We start from the raw sequence: 14031 nt of genomic DNA on the forward strand, positions 1-14031 counted from the left end.
ATTTCTATCTCTATTATTAATAATCTTAAATATATAAGAGAGTAAAGAGAGAAAAAAGAGAGAGATCCATTTTACCGGAAGTTATGCTGGAAAAATCGGATCTTGTGAATTTTCCGAAAGTCCCCTCCCCACCCTCCCAGGGTCATCAGCACGTATTTTTTTTATTTTTCATAGTCGTTTCCTACATACTTGTTAACACCCACCGGGCTGGGGTTTTTTTTTTTGTTCCCGGGTGAAGATCTTCATACTGACCGCTAATTTGTCCCCGCCCCTGGGTGAAGATCTTTATATATTCGCCATTTTGTGTTACCGTCCTCGAAAGGCTGGAAAATAAAATAAACACGCAGAATTACTACAGCGGGATTTGAACGTAGAGTGTAAAGAGCCAAACTAAAATAACAAATACTAAATAGGTGCAGGAGTCGTTAAGTGGTAAGGAATTTGATTCCCAACCACATAGTTCCGGGTTCAGTCCCACTGCGTGGCAACTTGGGCAAGTGTTTTCTAATATGGCTCCGGGCTAACCAAAGCCTTGTGAGTGGATTTTGTAGACGAAAACTGTGAGGAAGCCCGTCGTGTGTGTGTGTATGTGCGTGTGACTTTGTGTTTAGCCCTCATTACCGTTTGACAACCGGTATTGGTTTGTTTACAGTCCGACGACTTAGCAGTTCAGCAAAATGGACCGACAAAATAAGTGCCGGGCTTTAAAAAAAATAAGTACTGGGGTCGAGTTGTCCGACAAAACCCTTCAAGGCAGTGCCCCAGCCTGGCCGCAGTCCAACGACTGAAACAAGTAAAAGGTAAGCAAATTTCTGTGCACACATAGGGAGAGTTTTGGGAACAAGACCAGAAATTTGGAATGTAACAGAAAAAAAATCGATTATATCGACATCAGAACTATGCTTGATATTTTGTATTTAGTTCTCGGGGAAAGGGAAAAAAAGTAGAATAAAATGACCTCGACGGGATTTGAACTCAGAACCGGAATAAATAGATACTACAGAAGTATCTATTCCGGTTCTTCACCTTCTGAGTTCAAATCACGTCGAGGTCATTTTATTCTACTTTTTTTTCCTCCTTCTCCCCTCGTTTTTAATTACCTCTCCCTTCTCTCTCTTTACCTCTTCATCTTCCTCTCATATTTTCCCTTCCCTCCTTCGTTCTTTTCTTTCTCTCTGGGAAACGGAAGACTCAACTAATATGTCGAACACACACTGCTCCTATGTTTGTGTAAAGTTTATAGTTTCGTCAGCGTATGTTCGACATATTAGTTGAGTCTTCCGTTTCCCAGGAAGAAAGAAAAGAACGAAAGGAGGGAAGGGAAAATATGAGAAGAAGATGAAGAGGTAAAGAGAGAGAAGGGAGAGGTAATTAAAAACGAGGGGAGAGGGAGAAAGTTAATGAGTGGAAGAGAGAGAAGAGAGAAAAAGCAGCAAAGGAGAGGAGAAGACAGAGGAGAGAGAAAAAGACGGGGGAAGGGAGAAAGTTTATGAATGGAAGAGAGAGAAGAGAGAAAAGGCAGCAAACGAGAGGAGAAGACAGAGGAGAGAGAAAAAGACGGATGGAGAGAGGGAAGGCAGAGAACGGAGAGAAAGAGAGGAGAGAGGGAGGAATGAAGACAGAAATAGAGGGAGGAAAAGAAAGGTGGGAAAAGAGAAAAAGAAAGACGAGAAAGGGCAAAGAGGACAGAAATGCCTCCAGGTTTTATAGTTATAGACACTATATATAAATACATACGTATATGAGGACACACACACACATACATACATACACGCAAGCACACATACATACATGTGCTGTGGATATGCGTTAAACGTTGATGCATTTTCTTAATCGGGAACGAAACCCGAGATCCGTTTTTTTTTTATTTCGGAGGAAAGGAGGCGAGAGTGGGGACCCGAGATCTTCATGCTGTACCGCTTGCTATTATCGGTGAAGTAGGTAAAGTCATCGATGACAGAGCAGTGTTGAAGATTCTCTCCTCAGTAATAAAATGTCATACCAGATAAGATAATTACATACATGAATACATCTAAATATATTGCGTAATATGTGTGTATAACAAAACAGACAGACAGACAGATAGATAGATAGATAGATAGATAGATAGATAGATAGATACACAAACAGTGAAGAGAAATAATATATATATATATATATAATATATATATATATTATATATATATATATATATATATATGAAAGAGAGAGAGGGAGATCAGTACATCTCAATGCCATTGAAGGACAAAGTATTTTTCATTCAATCACTGTTCAACCGACAAGTTATGCATTTGTGTGTGTGTAGATAGGTAGATAGATACGTGTAACTAGCAATTAATAACAGAATCGTAAAGCCGTCGGAAGAAATTGCATTGTTTAATTGGCGATCTTTCGTCTCTAGTAGACCTTTCCGTCGATTTCCGTAAATTTTTTTTTTTTTTACATATGGGCTTGCGGGAACTTTTGAAGTAATATACATACATATACACACACACCGAGTAAAAAATTTCAGTTATCTCTTTCTTTCACACATACTAACAGAAGCACTTCACTTACACAACATACTGTCTGTCTCCCACACCCCATCAAACACACACACACACACACATGTACATCAATGCTTCCCATGCACGGTAACTTCAAAAGAATTTCCCTCGTCATACAATCGCTTTCTCTTAGTCTCTTTCGCTCTCATTACTTCAAAAGTTCCCGCAAGCCCATATGTAAAAAAAAAAAATTTTTTTACGGAAATCGACGGAAAGGTCTACTAGAGACGAAAGATTGCCTGTGGAATTTTTTACGTTCTGAGTTTAAATCCCGCCGAGATCAACTTTGCCTTTCACCCCTTCTGTGAGAATCGATTCGACAAAAAAAAAGGGGGGAGATCCATTCAAGTACTGAGGTCGATGGATTAATGGCCTTGAAAGCTTAAATTAATAACAACCTCTCCATTGTGACTTGAGTGCACGCAGGAAAGATCATAGATAGTTACGGACTTAATAGTAAAAAAGAAGCAATGATGGAGCTTCTACGTGGCCGTTCGAGAGGGTAGAAATAGCAGCCAAATACAATCACAGGCGACCATTAAAAAAAAAACGTAAGGTCGATACACTCGATAAAATAGTCTTAAATACACTGTGCGGATCTTTACTAAGAGTAAAAGATGTTTTATATGACACATTCTACCAGTGTCCAAAGTTTGAAAGTGTTTAGTTACAAAAAATTATTCTTTAAATCTGTCGGTCAAAAGGTAAAGATCCCACTGTGCTTGTCTAAAGACAAAACGGTCGTAACTGGAACGTCTTTTGAGCCTAGTACTTATTCTATCAGTCTTTTTTGCCGAACCGCTAAGTTATGGGAACATAAACACACCAACATCAGTTGTGAAGTGATAGTGGTGGGGGGACAAACACAGACACACGGGCTTCTTTCAGTTTCCATCTTCCAGATCTACTCGCAAGTCTTTGGTCAGCCTGAGGTTATAGTAGAAGACACTTGCCCAAGGTGCCACGCAGTGGGACTGAACCTGGAACCATGTGATAGGAAGCAAGCTTCTTACCACAGTCACACCTGCACCTATATATATATATTCTTTTACTTGTTTCAATCATTCGACTCTGGCCATGCTAGAGCACTTCTTGAAGGGTTTTAGTCGAAGAAATCGACTTTTTTTTCTTTTTAAGACATGGTACTTATTATATCAGGTTCTTTTGCCAAACCGCTAAGTTATGGGAATGTAAACGTACCAACACCACTTATCAAGCAATGGTGGGGAACAAACAAACACACACACACACGATGGGCTTCTGTATTCAGGAATAATAGTGAGGTGGGTTAAACGACAACAACCAATAATTCTTTTTCCGTTTGTTTTTATTTTTAGTGCCTATTGTTTCAGTCAGTGGACAACGGCCATGCTGGGGCACTGCGTTGAAGGGCTTTAGTCGGAAAAATCGATCCCAGTACGTTTTTAAAAGGTTTTGTGCTTAGTGTATCGATTTCTTTTTGCCGAACCACGAAGTTATGAAGAAATAAACAACCCAACGCCAGTTGTCAAACAAAGGGGCAAATAAACACAAAGCGATAGAGACACACACACACATACGGGCTTCATACAGTTTCTGTTTACTAAATTCACTCACAAGGCATTGCTTGGCCATGAGGCTATAGTAGAAGACATTTGCCCAAGGTGCCGTGCAGTGGGACTGAACCAGAAACCACGCGGTTACGAAAGGACTTCATCCTACAGGCGAATAATGAAATAAAGTTCCAATCAAGTACTGGGGGTCAACATCCGCCGGTTAACCAACCTCCCCTGCAGATTTCTATTCTTGTTCCTATCATGTAAGAAATTATTCGTTAGAACGTCGGACAAAATGTCTTGCACTATTTCTAAAGTCCTTCAACGTTTCGAGTTCAAATCCTACTGAACTCAACTTTGCCCTTCGTCACTCCGAGATCGATAAATTAAAATAAAATACCAGTAAAATGACTATGGTTGGCGTTGTCGACCAAGACCTCTCCGTAAAATGTGTGGAGTTGTGCCTGAAGACTCGTTAGCATGTTGAACAAAATGCTTTCTAGTATTTCTTCCAGTTCTTTTCGTTCTGGGCTGAAATTCCGCCGAGGTCGACTTTGCCTTTTATCATCATCAACCCCTGGAGATTACTATCTCGAACCCTAGGTTTACATTGCGCGTAATCCTTTCAGGGTCCATAAAATAGTATCAGTCGAGCGTCGGTGTGATCGACTAATCCCCTTCGCCCAAAATTTCAGACCTTTGTGCCTTTAGTAGAAAGTATTATTACAATAATAATTTCTAATATAATCACAAAATAAAACAATCTTGTACAGTGGATAAAGATGGTCTTTATATCGACCCTTCTTTCCACCTAATTAACTGATAACAATTTATGGAACCCCTTCAAATGACGAAGGGTATAAGAAATTCACCCAATCTATAAATAAATAATCATTTTTTACGCAAGTGACCACTAAGATTAATTAAACTGAGTTAATTATTACTGTTTTACGGTATAATTTGATGGAGAAAATCCTTTATTTTAATTTTGGAAAATGTACATTTGATAAACAATGTCATTTTATAAGATTTTGCTGGAAATTTTTTTAATTAACATAAACATTTATTTACAGACAGAAAATTACCGGAAAACTTTCATTTAATTCTTCCTAATATTTCTGTTAAAACTGTATTGAAACCCTGTATTGGGCTTTCGAGGGATTCCGCAGACGTGAAGTGTAAACAATACTTTATGAAATAAGGGAGCCAGTAATTATTGAGACTAATTATACAGACTTAATTACGGTTTTATAGTATATTCTATTAATAATAAAACACCATACTTTAGAATTTGGGGAGACATTCGGTGATTCTAGTATGTAGTTTCTATGTGGTCCCATCCGTTCTGTAAAGGTGAGAGTTGATTAACCTGCAGATCCGACGTCTCTTTTAACATAGTAGGGTGTGATTTGAAGGGGGATTTGGCTGTTGTTTCGGGTAGGTCTAACCATCATAATCCCCTTACCAGCTCGTTTTAGATGGGTAGCTAGCACAAAAACCATCAAATCTACCCCAGCACATAACATTGGGTACATCGTTAAGTGCATGTGTATTATATAGACACATATATTATTATTATTATCATTATTACATTACATTACATTGGCAGATGTTTTATATTATCGATCATCGAAAGATGAATGAAGGACAAATATAATTCTTATTTATTCATATAATAATTAAAATATCTTTTCGTTCTGAATTCGAAATCCGCCGCAGTCAATTACTTTTTTTTTTCTTTCATTCATCCGAGGTGGATAAATTAAATACCCAGTCAGGTAAAGGGGTGAATTTAACCGGCTAAACTCTACCCTGCCCGACTTCAAGTTTGAGATTTCGTGCCTATGTAAGCAATTATTAAAAACATTAACAGATGGAGATGATGGAAGGATGAGAGGTCGAAAGAAGTCAAACACAACCCGTGTGTGTGTACTTGCGCGTGCAACGTAAGAGAAATGAAAAAGCATAAATGACAAGGAGAAACTGATAATCTGCTTTTGAGGTTTAGCTCCATGAGGTCAGTCTACCCTGACATCAAGCAGACTTGACCATGCAGTATTCATCATGACATGCACAATGTCTCAAAAGACAACTACTTTATTCAATGTGTCCTTTCGTTTCATTTAAGACAACAGAAATTTGGCTGTTGTTTTTAGCACGTCCAGTGACCATGCAGAGAACCTCACGTAGGCTCCGAAATGTATGGTCAATAAGTTATCAGTTAAAACACTGGTTCTCAACCCAGGGTCCACATGACCCTTAGGGGTCCAGATAAGATTTTGTTAAAATTTATGCAAAATATTTTTTTTTAATTTTTTATACAGGCGCAAGAGTGGCTGTGTGGTAAGTAGCTTGTTTACCAACCACATGGCTCTGGGTTCAGTCCCACTGCATGGAACCTTGGGCAAGTGTCTTCTTCAGTAGCTTCAGGCTAACCAAAGCCTTGTTAGTGGATTTAGTAGATGGAAGATGTGTGTGTGTGTGTGTGTGTGTGTGTGTGCACAACATCGCTTCACAACCGATGATGGTGTGTTTACGTCCCGTAACTTAGCGGTTCGGCAAATGAGACCGATAGAATAAGTACTAGGCTTACAATGAATATGTCCTGGGGTCGATTTGCTCGACTAAAAGCGGTGCTCCAGCATGGCCACTGTCAAATGACTGAAAAAAAAAGTCAAGAATTCCTAATAATATTTATAAAAATATTACAGGATTTTTATAATATGGAATGGCTACGAGAATCACCCAGATTAAAACATGGATCAAAGAGGTCCACTGGTAAAAAAAAAATGGTTAAACTCTAGCGCAGTATTTCTCAACCATTCTTTTGCCTATAGTACCCATGATTTGTATTTTACTCCAGTGGGCCCCTATAGCCATCCATTCGACGTTTAGAAAATTCCTGTTAAAATATGTTGTGTACTGTAAAACATAAACAATTTATTGCACATAAATTGTAATAACAAAATCTTATATGGACTCGGATTGAGAACCACAAGCCGAAATTGCGAAGATGATCCGGTTTCTGACTGAAGATTGAAGGCTTCGAATGTCCCGTCCGTGTTTTTTGTATCGTCTTCTAAATGTTTCACGTTCTTGTCCCAGTTTGTATTTTTTTACATTTACATATATATATTATATATATTATATATATATATATATATATATATATATATATGGGAGGTTTTTAGTATCCAGAACCCAAAATGGCAAGTAAGGCTACGTTAAGTGCTACCGAAGGACCGTAGTTAGGACCTCTACTGTCTCCCTCTATTTAACTCACTCATATCGTCTCTGATGTAGGGATATCCCTCATGTCCCTGAAACACCTGTACGAGTACCTTCCTTTTTATAAATGTCCTAGAGATTTCATACTGCTTTAGCTTTGTTACTCTCTCTCTTTTACTTGTTTCAGTCATGTGACTGTGGCCATGCTGGAGCATCGTCTCATTTTATTTAATATATATATATATATATATATATATATATATATATATATATATATATATATATACAGACATACACCATTCATGTTTTGAGCTCTGTTGTTTGTACGACTATATATTGTCAGTTTCAAGGATTATGGATTAACTTGATGAGACTCGGACTTCCAGCTTTATTCTAAATAATCTCACCATATACCTTTGAATTTGCCACACCGAGTGTGAGTGTGTGTATTTATATATGTACATATATCTATGAGTGTCTACGTATGTATGTGTGTATATATATATATGTATTAGCGGCGAGCTGGCAGAAACGTTAGAGCGCCGGGTAAAATGCTCAGCGGTATTTCGTCTGTCGTTACGTTCTGAGTTCAAATTCCGCCGAGGTCGACTTTGCCTTTCATCCTTTCGTGGTCGATAAATAAAGTACCAGTTTTTGCACTGGGGTCGATGTAATCGACTTAGTCCCTTTGTCTGTCCTTGTTTGTCCCCTCTATGTTTAGCCCCTTGTGGGCAGTAAAGAGAGAGAGAGAGGAGAGAGATGGTGAGTACCCAAGGTACCCAGAAAGCAGGTTGGTGGTTTTGTTGGAGATGAACAGATGAAGATATCTTCTTGGCGGCTTATGTTCCATACGGAATTAAAGGATTAATTGGAAAGTGTTTCGTTATTTTTGTTGCCCTCGGGTGAGATGGATATTTTGCTATTTCTTCATCCATACCCAAACAAGATTACACATGTCTACACTTTGTTACCCCCAACACCTACGACTAAGTTACTTTATTTTTATAATACGTTTTCTTAAGGAAACTGTGCAGATATGTTTCCGTAGGTGTGAAATGACGATTATGTTGACAAACAAATTATTAATAATATTATCATTATCAACATGAAAAAGAAAGGTATGATTAATAAATAAATGTATATGTATGTATATAAATATATACACACACACACTAGTTTACGTTTAGTCTAATACAATTCAGATCATAAGTATTTAGAAATGAAATAATATGCGTGAGGAAAAAGTTATGGGAAAGTAAAGAAGTCAGCGCTGAAGTACTAAACTGTAGTTATGCCCAAGTTTAACTCGTTAAGGACAAAACCTCACTTGGAGTAATGACAGAGGTGAATGATCAGTCTCCAGCAAATACATGTACTACATGTGTGTGTGTGTGTGTGTGTGTGTATGTATGTGTGTATGTATGTATGTATGTATGATGTATGTAGATAGATAAATAGATAGATAGATAGTCTTTTCGTTTGTACACCCAAGCGTATTGTACGAGTGTGGGTATACATATATATACACATACAAATATATTATACATTTTATACGTATGTGAGTATATATATATATATAAATATATATATCCAATAACTCTTAATCGATAGAATAGTACTAAGACAGTATGCATGTTTATCTAGCTGCGATATATGTTCGATGCGATCAACATACTTTCGGAAACAATGTCCATAAAGGGTTATAAAGGGGGCTCGAAAAGATATAGTCCATTGCATTACATTGCAAGAATTGATGGTAACGAGCAGGTATATATTTAAGAAATTAATCAAGAGAGAAATTGCAATGTTAATGACCTTTGCAAGACCTCCACCACCACCACCTCACTTGTGCGAGATTAATATATACGTGTGTTTGTGTGTTTGTGGAAACTATGTAGAGTAGTAAAAATGTGAATGTATGTATGTGAATATGAATGTATGTATGTTACATTAGAGATGCGTGTATTTATAGAGTTACTGACTTAGTCCTTCGAATGTACTGAAGATCGTAGCTATCAAAAGCATGAAACACCTACGCGGAACCTCGGCGTGTTATCTACAGACATATGTATATATATATATGTGTGTGTGTGTGTGTTGCGAAACTATTATATTAAAAGACATGTTGTACATAGGAATGTGTGAGTCTGTGTGTGTGTGACTGTACGTAATAAATAAATATATATATATATATATATATGATACATTATTGTAATGATATTAATGTCATTTGCTTTGACCTTGTACGATCACAAGAATCCATCAACGGGGAAAATTAAATCGTCCTTATCGATATTAATTGATTAATAAGGAAACGATGACCGTCCCGTAAACAAGTAAAAAAAGGTCGAACTTCGATGAGTATATGGACGGATTTCTTGCACACGACTTGGGTCTTCTTCATTCAGAAACAGACAATGAATTAACCATGTTACGACCATCTCATCTAACGAGGAGGGGGAAATGTACGTCCTCATCTTCGATTCTACTCCGCCAGTAAAAAAAAAACCTACCATTCCCTATTCTTTAGTTTATACACCTTCATTTGTTATTATCATCATCATCATCATCATTATTATTATTATCACCTTAATACAAGATTCTTCAAAAATATATCTGAATGCACACCATCCAAAAATCACTTTACCTTTATATTCACTATATTAGAATTATACATACACACACACACATATATATATGTATATATATATATATATATATATATATATATATATATATACACGCATATACAAACACAATCACTATAAATACTATATATATAATCATACATTATATAGTTTCTATGAGGTGTGTAAAAATATATAAATAGATATATCACGTGTGATAGATAGATAGATAGATAGATAGATAGATAGATAGATAGATAGATAGATAGATAGATAGATAGATAGATAGATAGATAGAGATATAGAGATAGATAGATAGATAGATAGTTATAGATAGATAGATAGAGATAGATAGATAGATAGATAGATAGTTATAGATAGATAGATAGATAGATAGATAGATAGATAGATAGATAGATAGATAGATAGATAGATAGATAGATAGATAGATAGATAGATAGATAGATAGATAGATAGATAGATGGGTGGATAGATAGATAGATAGATAGATAGATGATAGATAGATAGATATAACAAGAAAACCTAAGTGTGCGTGTACCCAAATGTTGAGTGCACAGGAAAGAGCATGTCTATGGCATTTTTAAAGAATAAAACAAACAGCTATAAATTACCTGAAACATCTAAACAATATCACCAAAAATTAATATGAATTCTTAGATCTATTCTTTAATATTATATTTAGTAAATGATATTTACCTTTGTGAGACCAGATCGAAGTAAATAAGCCATTGTATATATATAAGTATATATATATGTGTGTATATGAAGGCTGGTAGTGGTTTATATGGGCCAGACACTGCTGACTGCCAATACAATTAAAGAAATTGTTCAGCCTGCTTGGAGCTTTTTGGTTTGAGAAGGTATAAATAGTAGCTTAAAAGAAGAGCGATTTTGTTTCAAGGGTGATAACTCAGAGATTTTGGGCATTGGTTTGCTTAATTGAGAATTTTGAGCTTTTAATCGTTTGTGCATGGGGAAGTAATTCTCGCACAGGGAAAACGCTGTTCACACAATAGGGCAAGAGGGCAAAAGTTCGTTCGATCTCGATTTTCAGCTGGTTTAAAAGAAGAAAAAAATTTATATATGTGTATACATATATGCACAGACATGAACGCAAAAAGGGCAATCTTGATTTTCAGCTGAATTAAAAGAAGAAAAAAATTTATATATGTGTATACATATATGCACACACATATACACAGACATAAACACATACATACATAAACATCAGCTGAAAAAAAAATAAAGAAAAAAAATTTTACGGAAAATGTCGAAAAACTTTCACTTCTCATATACTTTCTCCGAAAGATTGCCTATTGTTAAACAAAACAGTTTGTCCAAGCTCTTCTCACACTCTTGAAGAAAGAATAATTAAAGCATTTTGACCGAAGGCTCTAAATATTCTTTGCGCTTTATAGAATGGTTTATAAAATTTCTAACATTGGCTACAAGATCGGGCATTGGCAAAGTGGTGGGGGAAGGAATCGATAAAATTTCTTTCAATATTTGACTAGTACTTTAATTTTGTCGATGTTAGCGATTAGTAATGGCATAACTACACAAGTGTGCCTCATTAATTTACTTCTTCATAATTGTCAGAAAAACTGGTAATTTTCAATGAAGTTTTCTGCAGATACCTTTCAGATGGTGTAGATTCCGATCATAACGGAATTTAAAATGAAAAATTCGCATGAGTCGTTTTTATTTACTCATAACTTACAGAAAAATTTAAATTTTTAAATGAAAATTTCTACAAATAGTTTTCAGACAGTGTACATTATGATCATATCAGAATTTTAATTAAGAAAGAAAAAAAACTGGTGGGCGCATACACGTACATCTTGCCACAAATCACAATTTTTTTTTTTTTCTTCAAAGTTTCATTTTGTAGATATATGTGAACTGTATCAGTATGTGTGCGCCCTCCGATTCTGTCTTTTTCTCTGCATTAAATTCGGTATAATCGTAATCAAATTCAGCTGAAATACATTTGTAGAAATTTTCATTAACAAAATTATCATTTTTCCGAAATTTATGAGGAAATATATATGTATATATATAATCAATAATAATAAAGGGTAAAATTAATTAATCAATTTATAATTAATAACCTTACGAAGTAGTTCGGTATGTTAAAAGAACTATTAACGGTAAACTTGTACAATTTTTTTTATAATTATAAACATAATTATAATTAGGGCTTAGCAAAACTGCTTCACCACATACCAAAATTTAGAAATAGCAGTTAAATACAATTCTACTACCATAAGATATCTCCCAGACAGCAATACTCTCAACTCACACAGGCAAAGAAAAAAAATTACAAATCTATCCGGCTTTGATTAACTACATACGCGTTTCTTGATTAAAGATATGTAAAATAACTCATACCTTATTTCCGTCATCAGTACAGTATTTCAATTATAAATTTGAGAGCACTAGTAATCAAGATATCCATTCGACCAAGCACCATCGAACAAAATTAGTATCCAAAAAACCAATACTTCCGAATTCAAACAGACGAGTTATATATAGTTTATTCTTAAAAAGAATATTGTTGATAGTGACTTCGAAGTTTCGGCCAGTTAAGCCATCGTTGGTCTGCGATGCATTAGAATTTATCTTAGCTTAATATAGTCTCTGTTGGATTAAACTCTTCCTTGGGTGGGTGGGTTTGAGTGAGGTGATAATTAAGTTACAGGTTTCTTTCAGTTTCCGTCTACCAATGCTTTGGTCGGTCCGAGGCTGTAGTAGAAGACACCTGCCCAAGGTGCCACGCAGAGGAACTGAACCCGGAACCATGTGGTTGGGAAGCGGAAGCTGCTGAATAGAATCACAGGTATATCCAAACATATATCTACACATACACAGTTGTATATTCACTTCTGGTTTGCTTTTATTTTTCTTAACAACTGTATAGTGGAAGACGCTTATTAGAATCACGAATAATGTTATCAGCCGCTCATCAGAGTTATCCAAATTAGTAAAGCTCAAATTCTTTATTTAGTTTATGTAATCAGTCGGGTATATTTATCAAGAAGACTTTGTCCCAAAGGAATAACTATAAGCATGGGCCCGGGAACCGGAGGTGCAGGGGGTGTGCTTGCACCCCCTAAATTTTTTTGTGGAATGCAAAATCAAAATTTGCTCCCCTACTTAGTTTTTTCAGATTTAGAAAACAGTGAGTAAAAAGTAGCTTGAATTAGGTTTCTTCTCAAAGAACCAAGAACATAAATAAATAAATAAATAAACCATAGCCTTATTTGTAAAAAAATTTTGGTGGGACTGGGTTTGCACCTGCTAAGCAAATTTCATTCCCGCGCCAGTGACTATAAGCTGTTTCTACTGAATATATGTACATATATGAAGCCGTTTATTGTTATCAAAATTAATGGGTGTCAAGCTCTTTATTTGCTTAATGTGATCAGATGGTTATTGATATCGAAAAGGATTCGTTTCAAAGGTTTTTCAAGGGACTCCTTTAATGTATATTCTACAGGACTTGTTAAAACCATATAAATTGTTCTCTGAGATACATATAAAGATGGTTATTTCTGTAAAAATTAATGAGTTACAAACACTTCCGTTGCTTAACGTAATCAAACGGTTATTGATATCAAAATGGCTTCATTGAAGTGATTACAAGAAGCTATTCCTTCAGGATATATTTTAAAGGATTTGTTTAAAAAATACGTCCTGGAGATGCCGGGGATTGAACCCGGGACATTTCACATGCGAAGCGAACGCTCTACCACTGAGCTACATCCCCAGCTGATATGATGCTGAAGATTATAACATGAAAATACGATATTGATACTTCAAAGAAAATAAGCTGTAAGAATGATCAATAAAATCACCACCATTTAGTATTATGACGTATAATCATACAAGTCTATTGTATCCCAGGTAGACAGAAGGGATGCGAAAAAAATTTTCCCACGAGAGTTCCGGACCCCAGTTATGAATTATTTGCATACAGCCAACCAGAGCTCAACTATCAAACTAATTTATGAGCGCATAAGTGATGTGCGATAAGATAAGGTCACTTGGGGAAGAAATGACCACGCTTCTTTT

General features: G+C 35.9%; 1 protein-coding gene and 1 non-coding gene across 2 annotated transcripts in view; both read right to left on the reverse strand.

Annotated features, from left to right (window-relative positions):
• LOC115219777 (aconitate hydratase, mitochondrial) overlaps nt 1-10823 on the reverse strand; it is a 64221-nt gene extending 53398 nt beyond the window's left edge. Inside the window, exon 1 of the mRNA XM_029790030.2 lies at nt 10654-10823. Coding sequence (XP_029645890.1) covers nt 10654-10686 — 33 coding nt within the window. The 5' untranslated portion in view covers nt 10687-10823. The remainder of the gene's footprint in view (nt 1-10653) is intronic.
• Nucleotides 10824-13654: 2831 nt separating this feature from the next.
• Trnaa-cgc lies at nt 13655-13726 on the reverse strand. The gene has a single exon. It is a non-coding gene; the product is annotated as a tRNA-Ala (tRNA).
• Between the last annotated feature and the right edge of the window lie 305 nt (nt 13727-14031).

The sequence above is a fragment of the Octopus sinensis genome, linkage group LG15, assembly GCF_006345805.1.
Source record: "Octopus sinensis linkage group LG15, ASM634580v1, whole genome shotgun sequence".
NCBI classification, from domain to species: domain Eukaryota; kingdom Metazoa; phylum Mollusca; class Cephalopoda; order Octopoda; family Octopodidae; genus Octopus; species Octopus sinensis.